This window comes from Myxocyprinus asiaticus, chromosome 38, assembly GCF_019703515.2.
Source record: "Myxocyprinus asiaticus isolate MX2 ecotype Aquarium Trade chromosome 38, UBuf_Myxa_2, whole genome shotgun sequence".
NCBI classification, from domain to species: Eukaryota; Metazoa; Chordata; class Actinopteri; order Cypriniformes; family Catostomidae; genus Myxocyprinus; species Myxocyprinus asiaticus.
The window spans coordinates 23,342,567-23,368,150 of record NC_059381.1 but is presented as its reverse complement, the minus strand read 5'-3'; the positions used below and the strand labels follow the sequence as shown (position 1 = coordinate 23,368,150).

Sequence of the window (25,584 nt, the reverse complement as noted above, 5' to 3'; positions counted from 1 at the left end):
AAAGACTCAGTGCAATTTCCACTATTCAGATTTTTGTCAAAAATGTACTTTTTCAAACTCGTCTTACAACTTTCTTATGATGTTCCTTAAATTAGGGTCAGATGATCTTTAAACTGTGCTAGTAAAACAATGATTAAACATTTTTTGATACATCAAATATTTCATGAGTAACATAAACATGTTTGTCGGAGAGGATGCCAAACAGGAAGGGAGCTCATACAGATTTGCGAATTACTTCAACACTTGTCCTGCATCCCAATTGATGACTTGTTCAAGAACTATGAGTATGTATGTAAGACAGACAGTGTTTCAATAGTTTTGCCCAATAGGTCAAAATGTAAAAACATAAAACCATAATAACCTTTTTATAAATTATCTTAAAGGAATAGTTCATCCAAAAATGAATATTCTCTCATCATTTACTCACCCTCATGACATCCCAGATGTGTATGACTTTCCTTCTTCTGCAGAACACAAACAAAAATTTTTAGAAGAATATTTCTGCTCTGCAGGTCCATCCAATGCATGTGAATGGTGACCAGAACTCCAAAAGCTCCAAAAAGGAGATAAAGTCAGCACAAGAGTACTCCATCAGACTCCAGTGGATTAATCCATATCTTCTGAAGCGATCCAGTTGGTTTTTGGTGAGAAAGACCAAAATATAACTCCTTTTTCACTGTACATCTTGACGTTGCAGTCTCTAGGCACAATCATGATTTCAAGCTCGATTACACTTCCTATAGCATTTAATATTAATTTATCACTCTGCCCATGCATCAAGCACTAGGAAGTATAATCTAGCTTGAAATCATGATCGTGCCTGTTCTCGCACAAACCAACTGGATCACTTCTGAAGACATTGATTAAACCACTTCTTATAGAGTCTTATTGATCTTTTTGTAGTTCTGGCCACCATCCACTTGCATTGTATGGACCTACAGAGCTTAGATATTCTTCTAAAAATATTTGTTTGTGTTCAGCAGAAGAAAGAAAGTCATACACCTATATCTGGTATGGCATGAGGGTGAGTAAATGATGAGAGAATTGTCTTTTTTGGGTGAACTATCCCTTAAAGTCATGATTTGTGTACCTTTTTTTATTATTATTATTTATTGCTGTTACTCAAACAAAATGTATCCAATATTGGCTCAGAACATCTTCAGTCCAGTCCTCACAAAAGTCATCAAATTGGTTTTGGGTGTTCAACGACGTTCTCCAGAAACACTAACAAATATGCTGTTAAACACAGCAAACAGCAAGTGAGGTTGTATCTTGGCAATACTTATTGCATACTGACATTAAAATGTACTTATCATTGCCACAATGCCCTGAGAATAACATAAATTGTGAAAGTGCCACCAACTGATCAACAGTTATAAAGTTTTAATGGCAAATCTCACCATGAGCCTATGAAATAAATAAATAAATAAAAAATTCTCTACCGTATAATATGCAAGCACCATAATCACTGCTTAGAGCTTCATTTATTACTTTTTAACCACCCAACAATATATTTATTATTTTGGTAGCATTTGTTATTTATTTAGCTATATTTAATTTATATGACTACCCAACCAGACTTTTTCATGGTTAGTGTTTTTTTTTTTTTTAAACAGTTATTTGCCTTGCCATATATTTTTAAAATTAATTTAATTTAATATTTTAAAACTAAAGTACTTCCTCACTTAAGAAGGAACACAAGGAAAAAGTATTTACGAATATTTCATTAAAAAGGAAATTTACAATTTAAATCTTCGCTAAAAAAAATTAGTTATTTAATGAAAATGTTTCAATATTACTCTTTGAAATTCAGTTCTGTCACTAGAACAAAGATCATTTTCATAGTACAATCACAATGGTCATTAAAAGGTAGTCTGGCCAATTCAAATAAAGGACTGTTTCACATAATTTACAAAAAACAGCTACTCAAACACTGGGGCAATTATCAGGTCAATAGAGTTTTTAAGTTGTTTTAAGTCATTCCTACACATGATAATATGCTATTTAATAATAATAATAATAATAATGAAACAAAAAAACCTAAATTGTTGGTTTGTTTTGTAGTAAGTGCATCAGAAATCTGCTATACCGAACATATATATCAGTTATTTTTAAAACTAAAAACACATGTAGAGAGCCAGAAATCCAATTCAAATGAAATCCGGAGAATCAAGTCAGCTGAACATATTAAGATTAAATCAAATAAAGTGTAAGGCACAATTAAGACATAAAATAAGACTTGTTCTTCAATTAACAAATATATGTGATTTTTCAGGATACATTCAAAAGAATTGCAGCTCAAACAGTATAATTTAAAAATATCTAATGTTATTATGATTGTTAAACTGAAAAAGACCCCTCACATTCTCAACAGTATGTATTCTTCTGAAAAATGTAAGATGACAAAAGACTTGGATATGATCACACATCCAATGAAAATGTACTGTTATTGTTAGTTCACATTATACATTGGTTAACCATTGGAATTGGAAGCAACCATCATTACCCATACAGAAAAAGGAGATTGCATCAAATGACATTACGACACATGTTATTACAGTATGGTTAGTCTGCATGCTTTAGGCCAGACTCGGTACAAGAAATGCTCATATTCTGTTCCTTTAAAAGTGCTACATGAACTGTGTACACAAAGAAAACTTCATTGAAGTCAGAACCTTAATATTGACCTCAGCAAAAAAATAAAATAAAATAAAATAACACTACATGAACGAGTGCACACGAGAAAAAGAAACACTTAGAAACATTTATATTGACATTATTTTCATGAGAGGTGGGTAAATTAACATTTCTTTTTATTTTTTAATTTGTAAAATGTACATAAATTATATTTGACGCATAACCGCCGAATGAGTAATTCAGTGATCCTCTTTGCAAAGGGAAGGAACATAAGTTAAGATATAAAGAAAGGAAAACTGCACAAGGAATTCCTTGTTGAGATCATTTTCAAACAAACATTGGTCAGACATTTTCTCCAGCTGGTACAGCAATGTGCTACTGACATCAACCACTGAAGACAGAAGAGGTCATCACACACCTTCATTAGAATCTTCCCATGTATGTTTTCGAAGGAAATTAAGGATACATATTGATTGCCCCTTACCCAAAGGCCTTAACACCATTCCATGTGACCATTTCAATAACCCCCAACCCTCAAATGTTAAAGGGACAGTTTACCCTAAAATGAAAATTCTGTCATCATTTAATCATTTTGTTCCAAACCTGTATGACATTCATCTGTGGAACACAGAAGGAGATATTTGGCAGAATGTTCATCGTTCACTGTCACCATTTACTTTCATTGTATGGGGTAAATAGATGCAATGAAAGTGGTTGGTAACTGAGACTAAAGCTGGTCGAACACCGGATGAGAAGCACCACACCACGGGTAGGACAAGGCACAGGTATCATGCACAGGACAGCCCAAAGTTTTGAATCTAGTCACCAAACGCAAAAACATTTTCAAAGGCTACTTCATTAAGAATTAACAAAGTGACTTTGATGAGTTTGCAGGTTAGTGAATGAAACCGGCGCAACTGCACAAACTGAACGATTAGAAATGGTGACGTTTATTATGCAAGCCTTAAATAGTCTTCATTCAAGCTGTCAAACCACAAAAAGACATACTTGTAACTGAAAATACATTGTGTTGGCTATATGAAAGATACATGTACACAATGTATCATCCAGTCATGGCTACAGTGAGTAATCCATTTCCTTTAATAATGATTTGGGTCGAATTTAAAGGAAAATTATGCGAGTGGTGTTCCGTGGCACTGCAGAATTTCAAGCAGCTTCCGGAGTCGTAGCTGGGTGCCACCAAAAGATGACGAATGGCAACGGCGGTGTGCATACATTTATATAAAGCAACTGTTTTGAATTTTAGAACACCCCATGTTGTCTGCCAGACACATCCGTTGTGCGACCCCTTTAACTTTCTGCCTAACATCTGCTTGTTTGTTCCAAGAAGGAAAAAAAATCATTCAGGTTTGGAACAATATGACAGTGAATAAATGATGACATCATTTTTGTTTTGGGGTGAACGATCCCTTTAAGAGGAACAGAGATGAAACAGGGGCACATTGATAACATGAATGTTCACAAAAAGTGCAGACAGAATAGATAACTGCTATGTGTTCACTTCACCAAGTTGGGTGAAGCTTGCTTATTAAAATTGGTTTCTTTTCCAGAAACAGACCTTTTTTAAGTGCAGATAAAAAGGCTTTAAAAAATAATAAAAACCTTTAAAGAAATAAACGTGGAATTCAGCCACATGCATTTCAAATATTAATCATATATTTAATTGATATACTTATATTGCCAACATTGGCACTTTCAATATTGCACACAGTAATGAAATATAGCACTGGAAAGAAATAAAAAGTAAAAGGGGAGAAAAAAATGAGAAAACTTTGTGAGACAAAGTTTCCAAAATGACAAATTACGTGACGCAACACTGAAAAGTTATAGGGAAATGGGAGAAAAGACATGCTGGCCACACACCCCAAATAGGCTTTTAGGTCTGTGACAAATGACACATTACTGCCAAACTATGGAGGCTTCAGTTTAAAACCTCATAATAAAGTGTGCTTGGCATTTGATAAACTAAGGGAAGGCTAATCCGCTTTGTCAAGGTTACTAACACCTTGTGGTGTTTATGTATGGGAAAATGCCTAGGTGATTTCCGATCATGAGGTCTGAGTAACCAGTCGGGATCAGAGGTATCGCTTTAAAACCTGCAAACAATGATTTCCTTCTCATTAAGGAACCGAGCCAGCCCATCAGACCACATGTTATGCAATAGCATATAAGAGGGCAGGGCCAAACAAAAACAGACAAGGAAAAAAAAAGACAAGAACCCAAACTTAGATCCAAAGCATCAGCCAGTGTATGAGCATACGGAGTCTGTAAGGCACCAGGTTGTTCAATGCTGAAGAGTATGCTCCCCAACAAGTTTCATTAAAGTCAGGGTCTCCCAACACATGTCCTCAAGGGCCCCCATGGAAAAAGGGTTTTTGTTTTCTGATCAAACAGTCAAAGCGTTGATATTATCTTATTATGTACATGTTCTTCTCAATTCTTAAAATAACTAATTCCTTAAAATAACATAAAAAATAGCATGAATTTAACTACCTGACCAAACGTTACTGACATTATGGACATTTAAAACCATCACAGAGAAGAGTCCTTGAGGACGAACATTGAGAAATCCACCTCAATGTGGCTGTGTACAGGTTAACATGCAACTACAGCATTCCTTGGTGCCACTCATACTCTCATTGGTAGACTAATATATAGTTTTTAAACCATTTTACAGATTGTTTGTCCAATCCCCCACTAAAAACGTGGGTTGTTTTCTTCTCCACTGAAATACATCTGATTCACAAAATCATACTTTGTATATTTTACTACATTAGCAATTTCATACGACTATCTGTATGTGTATCGAGGGGTCTGATAGATCAGGGATGCAACTTTTTACGTTACAAAAATGTTTTGAAGTGCTCTTTCGTTTCTGTTGTCATTGCTCCGCCTTATTAAGTACCTTTGTATACCTTTTTTTATACACTGTGCATGACAATGAGACACAAATACATATCATATCATCTGCATGACAATAACTTCAATTAAAATAATACACTGGTAATACTCCTCAGAACGTTTGTGAAGAGGTCTCCATGTGGACTACCACACTAAAAATGGATAACAGGTTGATATTTTCACATCAAGATACCTAGCAAGCCCTCAGGTGATGCTTGTAATATCTAGTGGTATGGCTACCAAGATAACCTCTTCAGATGACTTTAAATTTTGGTTTAAAAAAAACTAAACAAAAAAAAAAAAAAAAAAAAAAAAAAATGAACAAAACAAGCTAAAATATCTGATTTGTGCTGAAGTCATTAGCTCACATGTCAAGGAATTGTTTCCTAGTAACACGGCAATAACTCCATTTGAACATTGCAAACACTTCTTGGAACGTGTAAAAAAGTTCTCGGTTAATAAGGGAAACAAACGCTCAGTTCTGCTGTAATCAAGTAGGAAACACAGTTCATATATAATGTCATTACTTTGTTTAGCAGCCGCTTACTGTATTAATGGTGGGTAAGTGGAATAACATCCAGCGATGGGTGGCGAGTTTCAACTGTCAGTTTGTGAAGGTTGTTGTATTTTTGTGGGTAGTGCTCCCTTGGAGTTAAACAGTTAAATCTTTATGTATCTTTCTCTCTCTCTCTCTTTTTTTTTAATTTTTTTTTTTAACAGTAAAATTCTCTTACGTATAATTTCTCTGTATGTTATTCTGATTATTTCTTTTTTCTTCTTCTTCTTCTTTTCTCTTTTTTTTTTTTTTTTGCATGTTTTCCCTCCACTATCAATCCTCGTCCCCATCGTCTCCGTGCATCTCTTCTTGCTGCTGCTGCAGCTCGCTTGCCCTTTTTTCCCTCTGCTTCTCTTGAATCTTTTTCATTTCGTCTGCGTATTTACAGAAAGTGTTGCCGAATTTGGACCACACTTTGTAGGGCACTGTGATAGAGTTGCGATAGGTGGGTTTAACCTCGCTTACCCTCATGAACACCCCGTACTTATTGGAGCCCACGTCAAAGAAAAAGCGCTTGTTGTCCACAGTCAAAGAGGTTCCCTCGGGCAGTTCCGCTGGCTCGTCCTCCACTCCGTAGTCGTCGATGAGTTTGGCGAGAGCATCGCGAAACTCTATAAGTCCCTGCGCAGGAAGAGCGATCGTCTGGCCTTGCGTGGATCCCAAACCGGGCCCCCGGTTGACGGTCTGTCGGATCCGTAGAAACCGGCCCCTCTGGTTCTCCTTTAGATCCATGTAGTACTTCCGATTCTCCCGGACCAAAAACTCACTCTTAAGCGCCCGCCGGGGCTCGTCTTGCGCCATGTCCGGATTGCTCGGCCCCAGCTGGGCATAGTGCTCGATGAAGTCCCCCAGGTAGTCACGGAACTCGACAGCGACGGACATGGAGAGAGTGAGACGGCTCTTGTTTCCCCCGGCCCCTACTTCTGCTATCTTCAAGAAGCGGCCTTTCGCGTTCTGCTTTACGTCCAGATAAAAGCGCTTGTTCTGGATGTCAACCCGCTTCGAAGCGAGCTCTTGCGTCTCGTGCTGCAGCCCGGAAGCCGAGCCCGCCCCTCCTGTCACTGGGTGCATGGAACCGACACCCGGGCCCGTGGCTGCTCCTCCCTGCTCACTTCCACTGTCTCTGTCCGCCATGATGCTGCCTGCCTTCTCCCTCTGTCTTACTGCAAGCCTACTGCCAACCAGCCACGCCACCGCTCTCGCGAGATCTGTGTGAGGAGAGAACACGAGCGCTCTTCAGATCTGTGCTTGCACATTATGGGCATCTAAACCGAATAACCTTCGCTGTAGATTCATAGTATAAAAGGTTTAGCATTGTTGTCGCAATGCCTAATCACATCCTAGGTTTGTGCGAGAAGGAAGGTAATGCTCCGCACATTCAAAGAAAATCTTAGCTCATTGTGTCCATTGCGCCCTGTGTGTCAACTGTTTTGCCGCTTATCTTATATAATAGCCTGCATTACATTAGTATCTTAATATATTACTAATAAATCTACTGACCGTCGATACAGGCGCGATTTGCTGAGTTTTACGTGTTTGGTGTCCACGTGGGACTTTGCTTGCAAAATGCAAGATGCTATTGTAGATTAAATATTGCAGGAAGACGGAAAGCCTGGAATTAATTCATTGTTATACATATGAATGAATAGAATTTGGTTTAATTCATTTTAATCTCATAGAAGTGAAACTTTTTCTAGTTATTTACAAGTTGGGCTGCTTTGTCATGACAAGAATAACAGTAGATATCTGCAAATACATTTGATACAGTAAGTATTAGGCTAGCATGTTGATCAAATGATTAATTGATATAAAACGTTTGTTTTCTTAGCTGTTTTAAGGTGGGTGAATTTAGGGGAATGTGTTAGGACATTTTTACGATTTTCTGTAGGTTGATGGTATGTAGGCATACATACAGGCTACTCTTTGTTTTGTTTTTTTCTCTCCAACATGTTATTTAACATTGATGTAACTACGTCGTTATGCATTTATACCACATGCACGTCAGTCATTATAATCAACAAGATAACATATCTGAATATTTTTTTGTTTTGTAGTTGATCAACCTCTTATTTTCTAAAATAACTAGGCTACCTGCAAAGAATTTTCAGCAATAAACTGAAGTTTCCGATTCAGTTAAAGCACAGCTTCGCCAGCATGTTGAGAAGAATATGTCTGAAGACAGAAAAGTTGTTTTTGGTTTAATCGTTTTTTAAAAGGTTGAATTTTAGAATGGCTTTTTTATTTATTCACATGTTTGTTTGTTTTTCAGCAGATACTTTCTGGCCAAAGCGGATTACACGAATATGCAAATGTTGAGAAAAGGACATATCAAGCTATGCTTAAACGAAACATTCGTGCAATATAAAAATGAACACAATAATGCAAACTGTTCCAATGCAGCTGTAGCGCGTCTCTGAAATTATATAGGCCTTGCTATTTTAAAAATATGGATTTCAATTAAATAATGGATTACAGTCGTTAATAATTTGTAATAAAAAAAAGAATTAAACTAAACGATTATAATTAATTTAGTAAAATATCTTAAATGAATATTGTTGATTAAATCTAAATGCATTGCTTCTGAATATCAGTCTGCACAAAATGTATGAAAAATATCTGACAATGTAATATAGATTAAAATAGGCACATTCGTTTAAAATGAAGAAAATGTTTAATAAATATACAAATGCATCACTTTGATAACGATTTGTATTATAGTACATATATATATATATATATATATATAACCTTTTATAGCTTATATATGTAGCCTAGTCGTAGAAATATTGCCCAAACTCAAGGTTATTATACAAATACAATAAAACAAAAATCGAATTTGCACTCAAAAATATTCTGAATTAATCTTTATTTATTTTATTCATTTGAACTCTTATGTTATTTAACTGAAATTATATGTATTAACTTTGGAATGTGATCGCTTTTGTAAACGTGTAGCCTAATATTTTGCATTGCTTCCGTGAATTATCGATTCTCTCTAACAATTTAGTTTAATTTATACATCTGTATAAAATAATCAGCCTGTTCGTTAAAAATAAGGGAAAATATTCTAGGCTTATAAGCTGTTAGCTACATCTTTTATTGAGGCAAGAATTTAAATATTCGGTTGCATCTAATTGTATGTTCTAACTTTCACAAATGTGCTGTGTGCATTAAAATATCACACAATCTTTATTAAAACAATTTGGTTGAATTTTGATATTATTTTGATGTTACATCTATAATACAATAACATATTTAGGGATTAGGAAAGAACCAAAAGTATACATTATATAGGCCTATATAAATCCTTGACTCTTAACACAAAAGCCTGAAAAGTAATTACGTAGATTAGGCTAAATGAAATGATTTTGAATTCATATAAATATACCCACTGCATTGAAAAAAATTATATATATATATAATTTATATATATAAGGATATATATATATATATATCCTTACAATATTATCATGATAAGGGTACAATGTATACGACAACCTCCACATCTGTCCATGCAGAAACTTTAATAGGCTATACTTGTATGTTTGTGAGGGAAAAATAACACACACATTCAGTTTTCTTCAGTCCAGCAATAAACAACATGAAGTGATCGGTCCACGCTTTATGAAAGTAACTAAAAGGACTAAAATACATGCATGGAATAATTAGGTGAAATAAGCATGTAACAGACATTTTAATTGTTAATGTTCTTTCTATCATCGAAGATACGCTGAACACAGGCAGTCTGCGTGCAAATCAGGCCAATAAGGAAAAGCCTTGAAATGCATTCAAGTGCTTATTATTTTACACTAACAGACATTTACATTTTTAATGTTTCTCTCCAGAATCTAGTAGCCTAGTAATCACCGAGGATACGCCGAACACAGGCAGCCTACGTAGAAATCAGGCCTAGTTAGGAAAAAGTGCATGCACATTTATATTCATGCTTTAATAATTAAAGTGGGATTATCTTTTTTTTTTTGTACTGCCAAAAATGTCACTATAATAAACAGAATGTATAAAAAGAATAAACAAATAATAATAATAAGAAGAAGAAGAAGAAGAAGAAGAAGAAGAAGAAGAAGAATAAACATTTTAAAATTGTGTCTGCTTGTTTTCATGATTCCAGACAGTTTTCTGGGCTAAACTTCTATTATCATTGGGTTTTTGTTCCTGATTAAAAAATAAAACGACATTAACTCTGTATTTACCGTCAAAAAGTGGTTATTAGAAAACTCTGTGTGGCCTATTTAAGTCCCACTAGAATGAAGAATGGTTTACCTGGCTATTCGTTACTGAAACTTTACCAACATTTTGTAATTTGAAACTTTACACTAAGAAATGTATATTGGCCTAACAAAATGACAGTGAGCCGTGCGCACTTGTGCGCGTCTATATAAAAGAAATAGAGTGAAGGAAAGAGGGACTGTTGGCTTCAATTCATGAGCGTCACTCAAAGGTTTGATTGTTTTTTGGTCGAAGATGAACTCTCGAAGGCTTGAACACAACGGTATGCCACAGTCACACTTAAATGGCACACTGCATTTGCCGCAACTGTCTGTCAGCCTCTGATCATCCTGCTGTCTGTCACCAGTGTAAACAGTTACGGACTTTGCGCAAGCAGTCTGTTATATACACCCCCGTGTGCGAAAATTCAATCCTTGGCTGTTATTTTGATAAAAAAAAAAAAAAAAACAAATGCACCGCGGAATACCATGACATATTATCACAAAGTGCAGTGCTGTTGCCAAAGTCGCAGACCTCATATCGAGCGACGTGGTTATATCTTACCCCGCTCAGTCTGCAGGCAGAGCGTAAGCCCTTGCGCAAGCCCTTGGTAGTTGAACACTGTCAAAAACAAAGATGAAAACCTGTAAGCCCCGACGGCCTACTGTAAACACTGCCGCGGTGCTGCTTCACCGATGCGCCGTTCACAAGATGGAACGAAAGAGCAAGTCGTGGCATGGAGACGGACGCACGCACAAGCTCAACGCTGTGCGCGTGGAGTCTGATGTCAGCACGCTCAGCTGGGGAAAAGCATAAGCTCGTGCGCCTCGCACTGTTGCTTTCTTGATACTACAACTGGAGATGCTATATTAATATAAGCTACAAGAAGCAGAATCTTATTTGAAAACGGACTAATTTAAGTGTTTTACCATGTATTTCAAGTGTTTTAAAAATAGCTTTGGTGTCGTTAAACTCATATCTCACTAAGCTGGTAGTCAGTGGAAGGTTTAGGGCTGGGTTTACTAAGAACTGTAGAACGTTTGTGCACGTAAATTGCAGGCTACTAAATTTCAACGGCATGTTTTACAAAAGTATCGTATCGCAAAGGGACACAAAACAAATAATAAGCATTATGATTATTGCAATTATGCCAGTGTACACTATCTTAGAATAAAGTGCTGATAAAAAGTAAAATAAAATAACCCCCCTTTAAACGATACTCTGCAGTAAGCAGTGAATTACATATGGAAGTTCAGGCCTACTTTGATGACATGGCAAAACTAACCCTTGAAGTATGATCTATGCTTAATGATGTTAATTTAACCAAAAATATGTGACCCTGCAATAGTTTTCACACTAAATAACTAAATAGATAAACAACTAAGCATTTGAGTAAGCATGTGCTATAGCAGAGATTATTTCGCAGAGATGGGCCACTTCTATTAAAATGAATGGGAGAAATTGGAACGCTCAACCAAGAAGCTCTGAGCGCCCAATGGTCAGAGGATGTAGAAAGGAAGTCCCGCCTTACAGTTAAAAGAGCCAATCACCTTTTAGATACAGACATCACCTGCCAATCAACTCTAGTATGCACATGCGCATTAGCTATACAAGCCGGGAAATTAGCGTTTGTTAGAGTAATATGAGGTAAAGAATCACAATTTATGATTCCAGTATTGTCAGATTTTATTGCTGATTTGAAATATGTTCTTCGATCGTAATCTTGACAAATTGTATTTGAGATTTTGTTCTTTCCCCATTCAAGTAGATAGGAGCTGCACTGGCATGACTGGAAATAGCCTCCCGAGAGCGTTCCAAACATGGCCGACAGTGGACTGACTTGCTAGAGAGACTTTGGCTACAGCTAGTAAATCAGCGCCTCCACTCTCTCTTCCTCCTCCTCCTCTTCTCCATTTTCTAATGGCAGGTTCAGATATGCTCCTTTTTGCATCTGTATGGCATTCACATATTCAACCCAGTCTCATGAAAATTCGTACATATTTTACGAGTTGGCTATTTCCTAAGATTTCGTAGGAGTATAAATTTGTTCGATTCATAAGGAAAGTCAAAAATATGAAATGTTAGTTTAAATTTTATGAAGTTTATTAGTACCAAACACATCAGATTTTTAAGTAAAAGTTACCGTATTAGCTGAAATGTTTGTTACATTTGCTCACTTTAATCAATATTATATCATGAAGTTAAGTAGAGTTTACCTAATTTTATACCATTAAAATGTACTTAGAAAATCTGTGTGCAAAAACTTGCGAAGTAAAACAATTAATAAATCTTACTAGTCATTTATTTCAGTGTATAAATGAACCAAGCGTCTTCCAATATGTAACAAAATATAAATGGGTTAGCTCACTACCTGGCCGTGGCTGTCATTGAAATGCTGTTATTTGTGCTTCTGTGAATTCCAGCCGACTGAACCATTTTTAATTATCCACATCGCGTGGAATCACACTATACATTCCTGAAACCAGTCTTACTTTAGCCATAATAATTTATTTTAATATATTCTGTAATATTTATTAACTTTCAGCGCCTCCTCAAGATAACAATGTATTTGCACAATATTCGTGTTGCGGAGCAAACTCCTGGAGAAACTGGCGAAAGGTTTGGCTAAAGTGCAGCACCATTGCACCAAACAGCTTCTACTTAATAACGAGCGATTAGCCTGCTGGTTTGGGAAACAGGCGTTACTCCATCGTAAATTAACGAAGGACGTAAGCTAATAGGGTGTTAAGAGTGTGTTTTGCATCGTCTGCGGGGAAACCCGGCCCTAGGGCAGTTCTGTTTCAGAACCATGGACAGTAACCACCATCCCGATGCATAATAAACATGACGTTTCGAACGATCTGATCTGACTTCTGAAATGTATCTAAGAGCAGCTTTTTGTGTGGCTTCCTGTGTAGTCGAGTAGGCAACGTTACAGAAATGCGACATTATTAACCAGGTATGGACTCCAGATTTCTGTTCCACTAACATCGAGTTAAAAAATTTTTGGTAGCCTACTGATGCAGCAGGTACTACAGCAAAAAGATTTGAGCTAACAAAAGGTTCAAACCCAAGAGAGAGCCATTAAAGTTAGCCCCAAGTTGCTCTAGTGAAGTCTCTGTAATGTCATAATGGGCTACGTGTAAAAGGCATATAATATGCTTTGGAAAAAACATCAACAAAAATGAAAAAATTAGCCATTTTTGCAAAGTTAGAAAGTATGAGTGTTTGAGTGTCTGACCTGTGATTCCAAACAGTAATCTTAGAAAGGGTGGCTCTCACATCTTGTGCGAACAGAACGGCAGATGTCGCTCTTAGTGAATATTTTATCTCCACTCCTTTGCAGATCCACAGGTTCAGCCTTCATTAACTTCTCTACGTCAGGATTTAGGTTATTTTATATTTTGGCCATAGCCGGTGAAAGTCTAACATTTATATTTCTCATATCTTTCTAAGCAGTCGGTGTCTCTTTCTGTTATATATAACCATCATTCCATGCACATAGATGATTTATCTTATGTGTGTATCACACATTTTGTATTTTGTATGGCATCCTTGATGTTTCTTCTTATAATATCTTATAATTGTTTATATCTGTCCATGCATCAGCGATGCAACGGCAATCCGACGTATCCAATGGGTTTGATGCAACGCCTCACTATCATTTGTTTTTTTCGTTAGGCAGAGCGGCCAATGTGGCCCGAATGCAGGGCATGATTTAGTAATGGAATGAGATGCAAAACTCATTCAACGCTGTTGATTCACAAATCAGAGACGCTGAAAACCATTCGCACTGTTAGGCATCGCGCTCAAAGCACCGCAAACCTCTGGAAGCAGTTACAGTAGCCTACTGCGTTGCTGTGACAATTTAAATGGAGATTTAATGTGGGTGCTCCCGTGCACCATACATTTTGGGGTTTACTTATTCTTTTTTATTCGATAAGGACTGGTGATGGGAGAGATCATGGATTGACTTGCTACATATTTCCCTCGGTCCGTCCCTGATAGATAGGGGTGGCAGAAAGAGAAGGGGCAGCAGGGAGACGGCAACAGTGTAAAACTGTAGGCATATATTTTACGAAAGTGCATCTTACATCGTATGTGGTGAGTGGATATTGAAAGTAATAGTTTACTGCAGCATTTCACATTTCACTGCAGTCAGTACGAGCAGGGCGCGCTCACCACTGCAATTTTTGGGCAAAGATTGACTGGCGGCGTCTTGCGGATATCTGCTTATGCCTTTGGAGGAGGCAACATCTACGACTTTAACTACATTTTATGATGCGCTTCAGCAGAATGCAGCTAAGGGATTTTTATTAAGCCAGCATCATTACGCCGTTTCCGGTTTCCAGTTGGTGTTTCCCTATAGCAGGTTTATTGGAAAAAAGCAGCGGATCCCGATGGCATGGACACTTACGCAAGGTCTGCCGCGCCGCCGTGCTACTGGAGCCTATTCGCAGTGTTTTCCCTCAACCCAGCTCCACCGCCACCGCCCCGCAGCCCAGAGAGCCCTGCAGCAACGCGACCACCGACCATCGAGCCAAAGCAGGCGGCATGAGGAGGCTTGATTCGGTACACTTATCCATGCTGCTCATCGGGGTCTCCTTCGCCTGTTACTCCCCGAGTTTGAATTCCCTGCAGGACCAGGCTTACCGATCCGCCGTTGTGATTGAGGGCAAGGTGCAGTCAGCGCCTCAGAACGTCTCAGCGGAGCCGTACAGTGTGAATGTCAAAGTCCTGGACGTGTGGCCGCGCAACAGCGGGGGTCTGGAGCGGGAGCAGCTCGTCACCGTGGGGGAATTTGGCTCGGAGACTCCGTGCGCCAAAGTGAAAAAGAATCACAAGTATATATTTTTCATGGACCCAACTGAAGAGCCCTTGGTTTTCAAAGCATCGTTTGCTCCCTTAGATACCAGCGGGAAGAATCTAAAAAAAGATGTTGGGAGGATCTTGTGTGAAGACTGCGGTAAGTTTATTCCCACAAAATGCTTGTACTGAGGGTTGCAAATGTGATCGATTGGCATTTGCCGTCACTCTCGATTGTATGCTTATGTTTAGTGTGGATGGCATCAAAATGTTTGATTTATAAGTAACAGATGGGTGCTTCGTGAGGGCATCTCTGCAGCAATATTGGGCAGGAATAAAAACGGTTAAAGATTTTTCATGGTATCGTCAGACATAAGCAAAAACATATGCAGTATACACGCGCACGCCCACAGAAGCTCGCACACGCGTACTCGCAGTTCATCTGTAGGATATTACTTGAATTCTTTACAAGACCATTTCCTAATTACACTGAGCTGTCATAGTGTTCTTGGTGTAACAATCCGATAGGTCCCATAACCAATTACAGGTTGTATGCACATGAAAAGGCTTATAGACACAGTATTTGCGAGGCGTTAGATCAGAATGACTCGTTATGATATTTAGCATTTTGGGCGTCAGGATATGAAGCTCATCGCTCTGTTGGGAATGAGAAAGTTGCTGGTCTGCGCTTGTGTATTAGGCATTCAGAACAACTGCACTGGGAATGGACCCTTTAAAACTCAACTCAGGACTGAGGGAATATCATCCTACCAAGCTTTCGTCCTGATTTTCAATTACTGTTTGTATGAAATAGTTATGTTTCCCGGATTTAGAGAGATTCTTGACATGTGTATGACAATGGCAAGTAAGCCCAGAATATTCCTCAAAAGCACAATACATTTTTTAACCTCCAGTAAGCTGTTATGGGTTGATTCAGATTCAAAGCGTCATCTCAGATCAAACTCTCACAATTTAGAGGAAATAAAATACACTGCATCTTCCCTCATTGTAGTGATAGCCTAACTATAAGGTGCTTCCACACTCTGAATAAGTTTTAGGACACAGTGTTTTTACAGGCCTACTTACAGAGAGATCCAACTTGTAACACGTTTTTAAGGTATGCGTAAGAGGCCGTTCAAACCGTCTGCGCTGTTTTTCAATTGTTTTTCTATGTAGGCTAAACATGCGCTGGACGGACGTCTTTGACCGTTGCGCCGCATCTGTGCAGAAACGACGCATTTTTAAACGCCATTTCAGGTTCAAAAAAACGTTAACTTTTACAAACGCGTCTTGAAACACATGCGTTCTGTTATTATTTGCGCAAAAACAGGTTTGGTCTGAACGGCCCCTAATCGCGTTTGATTATCGCTGTCCATGGTGCTGTTTCGTGTTCTCTTCATTTTATGAATGCGTGCCAGACAGGAGAAGCACGTGATTTAAACAAAAAAGAAGATATAAATGGAATTATAATTTCATAACTGCACGTTGAAGCATATTTGAGTAGCTTACAGTACAGAGGCCTTGAATAAACTATCGCTTTGAACTAAGCTCATCGATAAACTGACAATCTTGTCTTTTTCAAAGATCAACGAGTAGTCTTTAGATGACTTTGCAGTTTCTTTTTCACAGACTCTTTTCTTAAGTTGCCAGAGGAAGTGTTGTGAATCTAACATCTGCTTTGAACAAACTTGTGTGGTGCAACAAAATCATTTACACGAGACTTCTGCCTGGCTGAAGCCATCTCTTTGCAGTGAGAATGGTTAACAGGTGATAGGCCTACTCAGTTGTGCTAAACAAAAATCTATTATGTGAAATACTGCAAGGTAATATTGAACTGTTGGTGATGAGATGGCTGAACCTCATTGCCATTCACTAATAAGAACTCTAGTCTGTACCTCCAGTGAACATACATGTTCATGACATGAAATTGACAGTGATGTGAAAAGAGTCAGTAGGCTACTAGATTCAAGAGGTTGTTGCAAAGGAGGATGGTCACGATCTTACGTGCTCTTAACGAGCGGATAGGTTAGTTTGATTATTTTATGAGATCATCTGCTCATATTTTCATTCTGTGTGAGCTTCTTGCGTCTTTAGTGTCTAAATTTGTTTTCCATGTTATTCCTGAGGAAACGTTACAACTTCAAGCACTGTTTCTGCCATCCAAAAGTGCATTAAACACAATGAGCTTTAAATACTCAAATAGCTATGTAAACCTTTTGTCGCATATTAGATGGAAACGATGTCCAGCGACGTCATTGGCTGTAGTTATAGTCGTAAGTATTCAAACGAGTCCAGTCGCACAATATCATATGAATTAGCCTAATTTAGAAAAGTCGTACGAATCTTGACGATTTCGCCGTGAGAGTGTGTTGCCTACTGGAGTTCAGTGCACCGCAGCATAATTTATGCAGATTAATGTTTTCATTTCATTTTCCTTTCTTTTCTTTTCTTTGTGTGTGTGTGTGTGTGTGTGTGCATATTTTATTCATACTTCTGTTGTATTTGTTGTCATTTTAAGTTATTTGTCATGTGGTGATTATTGCGAGCTCATATTATAGGCCTACTTAAGTTGTTTTAGAATGTCACTTGTTTATAATGTGTTACATGCGTATTCAGTCGTCACTTTGATATTTGCATCCCTGAAATTAAAAACAAAATCACAAAGGGCTGATGTCACATCATAATACATTAAAATTAATTCAAATGTATTTTTAAATAAAAAGGATATGAACTGAAAATGCTGCGTCGCACTGTGCACTATCTGCAAATAGGACGATAATCCTGATCATGCGCGCCCTCTGCCATCCGCTATTGTTGTCATAGTTACCATGGAACGTTGTCATAGAATTTGAAATCCCTGGCCCTCTGTGACGTGACGTCTTTCGGATTTATAAAGCCAAGGTTTCTCCGGGTTTACTCACTCAGAGTTTGATGAGGACAAGTACAGGACGGCTCGAGAACTCACCAAAGTGAAAGTCTGCAGGGTAAGCTGGGTGGTTAAGCGGAGACTAGGAAAGAGATCCCCCGACACATCAGCGCTTTTGAATTTGCTAGAACTGTCAATTTTTTTTTTAATCGAATCAGTTAAACGATATGCCTATTAATTAATCAAATGTTTTGCATAAATTAATTATTTGCTGAAATAGGCATTATTTGGCATTATAAGCCTTTCACCCCACACTTAGCAAGACAAGATGCTTTTTTGAGTAACAAATTAAGATGCTGATTCTTAATAACTTATTCAAAATAACTATTTCAGAAAGGGTTATCAATTTTTCTTAATTTCAATCACATTTGGCATTTCATAACATCTCAAACATTCTATAAACAAATTAATCTCCATTGTGATTGGATCAGTTAATGTGAGCCCACTTTGAATATTTGTTTTATGGGAGCCTTTACAGCTTTATTGAAAATGCTAAACCAGTTCACTTGAAATCAACTTAATATATTTATGTTTGAGATGAGAACACAATTATATTGCATAAAGTCTAAGTGTTATTCAACACAGTCATCAAAAAGTGATATATCACATTGCTATGAAATGTTTAAATGGATTCTGACTTCAAATGGGTGGTGTTCACTCAGCATGATTTTTACTGCATGCTCAATTATTTAAAATGAGCAAATGCAGCAAATTTTATGTATTTCTATGCAAAATGAAACAGGAGACTTGTTGGTGTTTAATGTCCTGTTATGTTGGGATTTATAGGAGTTTCTGTCATGTTAAATTATTTTGAAGGTTACCATTGCGGAGAAGAGTGGAGCTTATGGTTAGGTCGAGGTTGGGTACAATACTTGTAATTAATCAGTGTGTATTGCTTTTCTCATGAAGCAAATACTTGATGGATCATTAGAATAATAACTGTTTGGGGATCTGTAAACTTTCAGCAGCACCATACTTGTTAAACTGTACAAATATATATATAATATTCTAATGTGTTTGTTGCTAGCTAGCAACAAGATTCAAGGTTCAATAGAGTTATTTGAAGAGATCAAATTTAAGTTAGGTTAACTCAATTAATTTAGGTTTTTGCTACACAAAGTATTTGAGTAGAGCCTACATTAATTTCAAATCAAAGAAACTCTTTTTCATTGTGTGGATACAATGCCCACAATTGAATAAAGTTGAACCAACAATTTTTATCAGTGTACACTCAAAAAATTGCTCTTTGGCTGAACTTGATTTAATCATGGACTGTGGTTACACATGTTTGAAATGAGTTTTCTTAACTTCAAATTACTATGTAATCTCAGCATACTGTAAACACTTGTGTAGAATGAACCTAGTTAAATTAGGTAAACCCAACAAAATTATATGTGTCACTGTTACTCAAATCTCTTTTATTTCTTTATGTACTAATTAGCGAAAGTGAATGTTAGCATGCTAAATTCATGCTTGTTGGAGGCACTACAGAGTATAGTTTAGTAACAATGCTATGGTAAGGACAGTATTTGCTCAACAAAGTGAACAGTCAATTCAATGTGCAACATTGACCTGTCCTGATCGTTAGCTCAAGCTCCACTCTTCACCATAATGGTAACCCCCAAAACTCCCAACGTAACAGAAAATCTTTTAAATCATAACAAAACAAAACATTAAACACTAACAAGTATCCCACTTTATATTTATCTTGCAGAAAAACATAAAATAACACTTCATTTTAACATTTACTCTCCTGATCGAGTCCCATACAAAGCATGCTGGGAAATGGAAATATGCTGCCCAGTTTCATCAATGCTACATCAACGCCACAAAAAGTATTCATAGTCCCAATTTAAATGGATTAAGTAAACATCCATTTTACAAAATTAAATGGATAGAACACAATGAAATCAAGTTGTGACAAAGTGTTTTTGAGTGTAGCCCTTGTTGACCTTACCTCCATTCGTCTGGCTGTATGTCTCTCTTGATTGAAACAGGAAAGCATGATTCATTTTCTAACTCACTCTGCTTTCAAATATGTCACATCTGACTGGTGGGTCAAGTTTTGTGTATAAAAATATGTTTCTTCTTCTGTCCCTAATGGCTCAGACTAGATTGAAAGCCTTTAAATGCAGGTATTTTGAAATTTTCACAGTTTTCATGTGTTTTTAAAGTGAGAGACCACATATTACCGTGAAGAGTGACAGGTGGATTGGTGCAGTTGTCTAGTGTGTCTGCCTGACACTCTCTCCCTTTGCTTTCAAAATGTGTTTTCCAAAAGATGTTTGTGTCTGCAAGCAGCTAATTCTTACCCTTTATGATTTATAACAGTGATGTTATTGAAAAGCCTCTCAGTATTTGATGCTCTCCTTATGTGTTATCCTGATTTTCCCCTCCCCTTTGCGGAGGTCACAGCTGCATCGAGGTGGCAGCGCAGAATATGCCTGTGGCTCAATATCATTGATTGGAAAGAACTCTCGGGCAAAACTGCATGACACAGGACAAGAATAACAGCTGGTGATTGAAGTGCACTGAGGGAAGGACTTATTTTTAAGAAATATACTATGTCTGAAGTATTCTCATGTTTTTATATCTATACAAGGAGGTCAAATCTAAAACTTGAGGTATTTTTGGGCTGACCAAACATGCAGCTAAGATTGTGTTGTAATGAAATCCCAATGGGTTCCTGACTGACATTGAAAATGTACCTCAGTAGCATAGTGCATGATTAAAAAGGCAATAACAGAAAGAGAACTGCCTTAGGAAATTCAGTGATGATAGGCAACACATCTTCCTTACAAGCTGGAGTTGTCACTAACAGTACAATAACTGAAGAGGTAATTGATGATTACAGTGTGGTCTTATGGCTGCATACTTAAGTGGATTTGAGGATCAGGTGGGGCATCCACTTGTTGAATGGGGCGGTGGCCATATTAAAGATGACATATTGTGAGAAATAAAATTTTCCTTGGTGTAAGTTGGGGGCGGCTGTGGGACTAACTGTCTGTTTGAACAACTGAAGACAAGTGGCGTATTCAGAAAGCTGTTTTGAAAGCATTGTTAATTTTTGCAATTCCGTTCGGTGGCGCTAGTGTCGCAGAAATTACATACTTCAGCGTTAACAGGCTGTGCACATTTCTGTGTGAACCTGTCATTATATAATGCAGGCTTTGCAAAAAGGTTAGTTGTTGAAGGATGAAGCAGTTAATAAATATATGAATCCACAGAAAACCAGCAGCTCAAGGCTAAGACCTTGAGACCCCTTAAAGACACAGCAGCAAAAAATGGTTGAAAAAGAGGGTTGAAATAGTCAAAAACGTTATAAACATTTAAATTGGACCTCAAGAAAAAACTAAATAAAAATCCATGATATAACTCCTTTAAAAGCACAAGTATAAACTTGGTCATATTTAGGATATCAAAGCAGGATTATGCACTCTCCAGAATAGCCCACTTTTCCATAGCTCCAAGAAAAGCCTCTGCATCTCACCCACACATATTCCCTTCAGACAAACAGGCCTTAGCTCAGAATGTTTCATGAGCTGGACATGAGCAATCTGTGAATAGCTGCCAGTTTTTGTATTAGAATTGTAAAACATAATATCTATATGTTTAGGAGGACAGATTGTTGGAAAATGTACCGTTTGGCAGAAATTCAATTATGGATTGTCTTGCCTTATTCCTTAAAGCATTTCTTCTTGGGTTTAGGCGATTTCTTTATTTAAAATACATTACCACATTTTATATTAAGAGGTTTCATGTTACCCGGCATACAGTACATGTACAAACTCTGATTTAAAGGATCCTGTCTCTGCAGCATAGTTTGTCCCCTTGTAGCCAGGTTTTTTTTCCTACAGGCAAGAACAAAACAGTGTTAACTATTTTAGTTTTTTTGTTGCTTTTATAATCATATCTCTGAAATGCAGTTTTATTGATTAAAACTGGAGATCAACAACTACAGTCAGGGTTCTAACACTTTTTGGCCAATTAATTTCCATGATTTTAAAATTGTTTGTGGGGACTAAATAAAATATTTTAAATAATTATATAGACATTGTGGTAATACTTTACAATAAGTTGATTTGTTAACATTAGTTAACACCATAGTTAACATGAATTAATAATGTGCCATACTTTAACATCATTTATTTATCTTGGTAAAAATGAACTTACATACTGTATACAAAAACATTTTTATTTTTATTTATTTTTTTACATTAAGGTAACATTAGTTAATGCAATATGAACTAACATGACATAATAAATTAAAACTGACCAAGATTAATAAATGCTTTAACAAAAATTGTTAATTGTTATACCTGATAATGCATTAACAAACAGAACCTTATTGTAAAGCATTACTGAGACTGTTCTCAAAAAGAGCCATTTCTAGCTGATGAAATGTTTAAAACATGAGCATAACTAGAAAAAATATATACATTAACTTTAAAATTCCATGACTTTTCCAGGCCTAGAAATTGCATCCTTAAAATTTGTTTTCTACGGAAGTGGGAACCCTGTAAAGTGGCTTGTGAAGTTACAGTTGCATCTAAGATTTACAGTTTTTTGTTTATTCGCTTTGGTTTTACTTTCACAATTAGTAAATTGTTTGAAAACTCTTAGTACTAATATCACAACAGGTCATCAAAAATGCATTTTTTCAAAAGTTTCAGCATATTTTCAACTGACTAAGTATGAAACACAACATCATAAAGTAACATTTTCACCACACTAAATAAGTGTTTCATCTATATATACCTTTAATTGAAAGTAACTGCCTTTCATAATGCTATTACCATCAAACGTTTTCTTTGCATCCGTTTTCGTTCAGTTTAATATATTTGTCTATCATTTGATCCAACTGAACTTAATAGTTAATAGTTTGGTATATCTATACATTTTCAACTGTTTTATTTATTTATTATTATTAAATTTTTTTATTGATTCCATTCAACAAATTAAATAAACATAACAGAAAATGTGGAATCAAGTTATATAAAATGAAAACTTCCCCCCGAACATAACCCCCACCTCTTCAAAAAACAATAAAATTGCACACACACATTTAACACTAGAGATCCCTCTCCACTGCCCCTCCCCGAGAGCCTTCCAAAAAGGCCAAATATCTGCCCCATTTTCTATCAAATTACCCCAGATTGCCCAACCTTCTATACGACATCTCCTCAAATGCTGCTACCCAGCCCATCTCCGTGCACCACTCTCGAAATGAGGGCGCTCCAGCCAACTTCCATCCCCTAAGAATAACCCGTCTGCTAGTCATAACACTGGCCAGGACCCAATTCTTTGTGTATTTATCCCCTATATTAATGACCACCCCATCGCCTAAAATACAGAGTCTGGGGTAAAATGAAATTTGAGTGCCCAATACGTCACACATAAAACTCTGAACCCTCAACCAAAATTCTTGGATCTTAACTCACCACCAAAAAACATGGGTTGTGTCCCCATCTTCTGATTGGCATCGCCAGCAGGTGGGTGTGTTTTTAAGACCAAGCCCATACAATCTAGAGGGGGTCCAATAGAATCGATGTAAAATCTTAAATTGCATAAGGCGCCCCTTTGCATCTCCATGGCAGTGATTTTTTTAGAATCCTAACCCACACTCCCTCCTCCAATACCAAGTTTAAATCTTTCTCCCATAATCTCTTGAGAGAAGCCGAAGCTCCATCCCCCAAACTCTGAATTAGCAGGGAGTAATACAATGATGCCTCATGACCTTTTCCAAAAGCAGTAATCACCACTCCCAGAGTATCTGCCACTTTAGGGGGGAGTATGCTACTCCTAAAAATAGTACAGAGCAGGTGGCACAGCTGTAATTAACCTCCCTCACAATCCACTCAGTCCAGCAGAAAGGGGACTTATTAATACATAATTTTGAGTTCAGCCATATGCTCGAGGCTACATTTAAATAAATGTCAGAATTAAACACTCTGGACACATTTGTCCATACCGAGTGCAAATGCGAGATAATGGGGTGTAACTTAACTTCTCCGGTTAGTTTGATAGAAAGGCTTTGCAGTGGCGAAATGGGGTAAGAACTTCTTTTTCAATACATAACCAGGGAGGGGCTCTCTCAGGTGGGAGCAACCAATGAGCCAAATGTCTGAGACCGAATGCATAATAATAAAACAAAATCTTGGGTAGGCCTAGCCCACCTTTGTCAGTCAGCCTATGTAACTTACTGAAATGTAATCTAGGACGTTCACCATTCCAAACGATGGATTTCGCTATGCTATCAAATTGCTTGAAATAAGAGAAGGGGACATCTATAAGGAGAGATTGTAGCAGGTAGTTGAATTTTGCATTTTAATAACATTGACCTTCCCAGTTATAGATAAATGCAATGAAGCCCACCTGCCCACATCGCTCGAAAACCTTTTTCGTGTCATGGTTGGTGGAAGCTTTCCATTCTTTAATGATTCCTTATAAACTTCTAGCAAAATTGGAGCCAGTTCTGTAGCATAAGTTCTAAAAAACTCAGCGGCAAAGCCATCTGGCCCCGGTGCCTTGCCTGTAGGCAAGGCCTTAATTACCTCGCCAAGATCCTCCAAGGTTATCTCAGAATCAGAATCTTCAGTTTAGGAAGTTCTAATGGTTACACAAAGTTTCTAATATCCTCATCAGTAGAAGAAGACGTGGAACTATAGAGATCAAGATTGAATTCTTTAAAAGCATTATTAATATCAATATCTGAGGTAAATATTTCACCACCAGCAGATTTCACTGAGGGAATGGTAGAAAAAGACTCTCTCTGTTTTATATATATAGCCAGATGTTTTCCTGCCTTGTACCCCGACTCACAGTATGACTGTCTTGCCCTGAATAGCCAAAACTCCACCTTCCGTGACAAAATAGTATTATATCTGTATTTCAGCCGGGTCAATTCTCTGAGGCCATTAGATGACATTCGGTGCTTCAGCTCTGCCTCAGCACTTTTAATATTCCCTTCCAATTCCACGAGTTCTTGTGCTTTGGAATTTTTGGTGAATGCGGCATACTGTATGATCCGGCCCCTAAGAACCGTCTTAAGTGCCTCCCAAGCCACACCCACAGAGGATACTGAGGACCAGTTGATCTCCATATAGACATTGTTTTCAGCCTTTAACATTTGTTGAAATTCAGGATTTTGCAAAAGTGATTCATTAAAGCATCAACTATATGATTTCCTTTTCTCCATATTTGGCAACACCTCTAAACACACCAGGGTGTGATCTGAGACTAAAATGTTTCCAATTGAGCAATCTGCAACTGATGAAATGAGGGACTTAAATATAAAAATCTATCTAGAGTAAATCTTATGGACTGATGAAAAAAATGGATAGTCCCTCCCAGATGGTTTCAAAAGTCTCCAAAAATCGGTAAGACCAAGATTTTTACACATCCTGTGAAGCGTCAGTGTTGCTCTAGGGGGCTTGCACACTTTTGCTTTGCTATGGTCAAGGACTGAATCCATCAAAAGATTAAACTGTCCTCCCAATATTATTTCATG

The 25,584-nt window shown here is 37.3% G+C and overlaps 2 protein-coding genes across 4 annotated transcripts in view; one reads left to right on the top strand and one right to left on the bottom strand.

Annotated features, from left to right (window-relative positions):
• Window positions 1-5,838: 5,838 nt before the first annotated feature.
• On the bottom strand, window positions 5,839-11,078 carry LOC127428489 (transcriptional activator protein Pur-alpha-like). Its single transcript, XM_051676906.1, has 2 exons — window positions 10,907-11,078; window positions 5,839-7,323 (listed from the first exon to the last, which is right to left on the bottom strand). The coding sequence occupies exon 2, from the start codon at window positions 7,247-7,249 to the stop codon at window positions 6,389-6,391; it is 861 nt and encodes a 286-aa protein (XP_051532866.1). The 5' UTR covers window positions 7,250-7,323; window positions 10,907-11,078; the 3' UTR covers window positions 5,839-6,388.
• A 3,673-nt stretch (window positions 11,079-14,751) lies between these two features.
• nrg2a (neuregulin 2a) overlaps window positions 14,752-25,584 on the top strand; it is a 133,349-nt gene continuing 122,516 nt past the window's right edge. Inside the window, exon 1 of one of the 3 annotated variants that reach the window (XM_051676901.1) lies at window positions 14,752-15,308. In XM_051676901.1, coding sequence (XP_051532861.1) covers window positions 14,897-15,308 — 412 coding nt within the window. In that variant the 5' untranslated portion in view covers window positions 14,752-14,896. The remainder of the gene's footprint in view (window positions 15,309-25,584) is intronic. The other 2 variants (XM_051676902.1, XM_051676900.1) reach the window with 2 other exon arrangements.

Coding starts and splice junctions, on each gene's coding strand:
- LOC127428489 (XM_051676906.1), bottom strand. CDS start 7,249: ATGGCGGACAGAGACAGTGGAAGTGAGCAGGGAGGAGCAGCCACGGGC.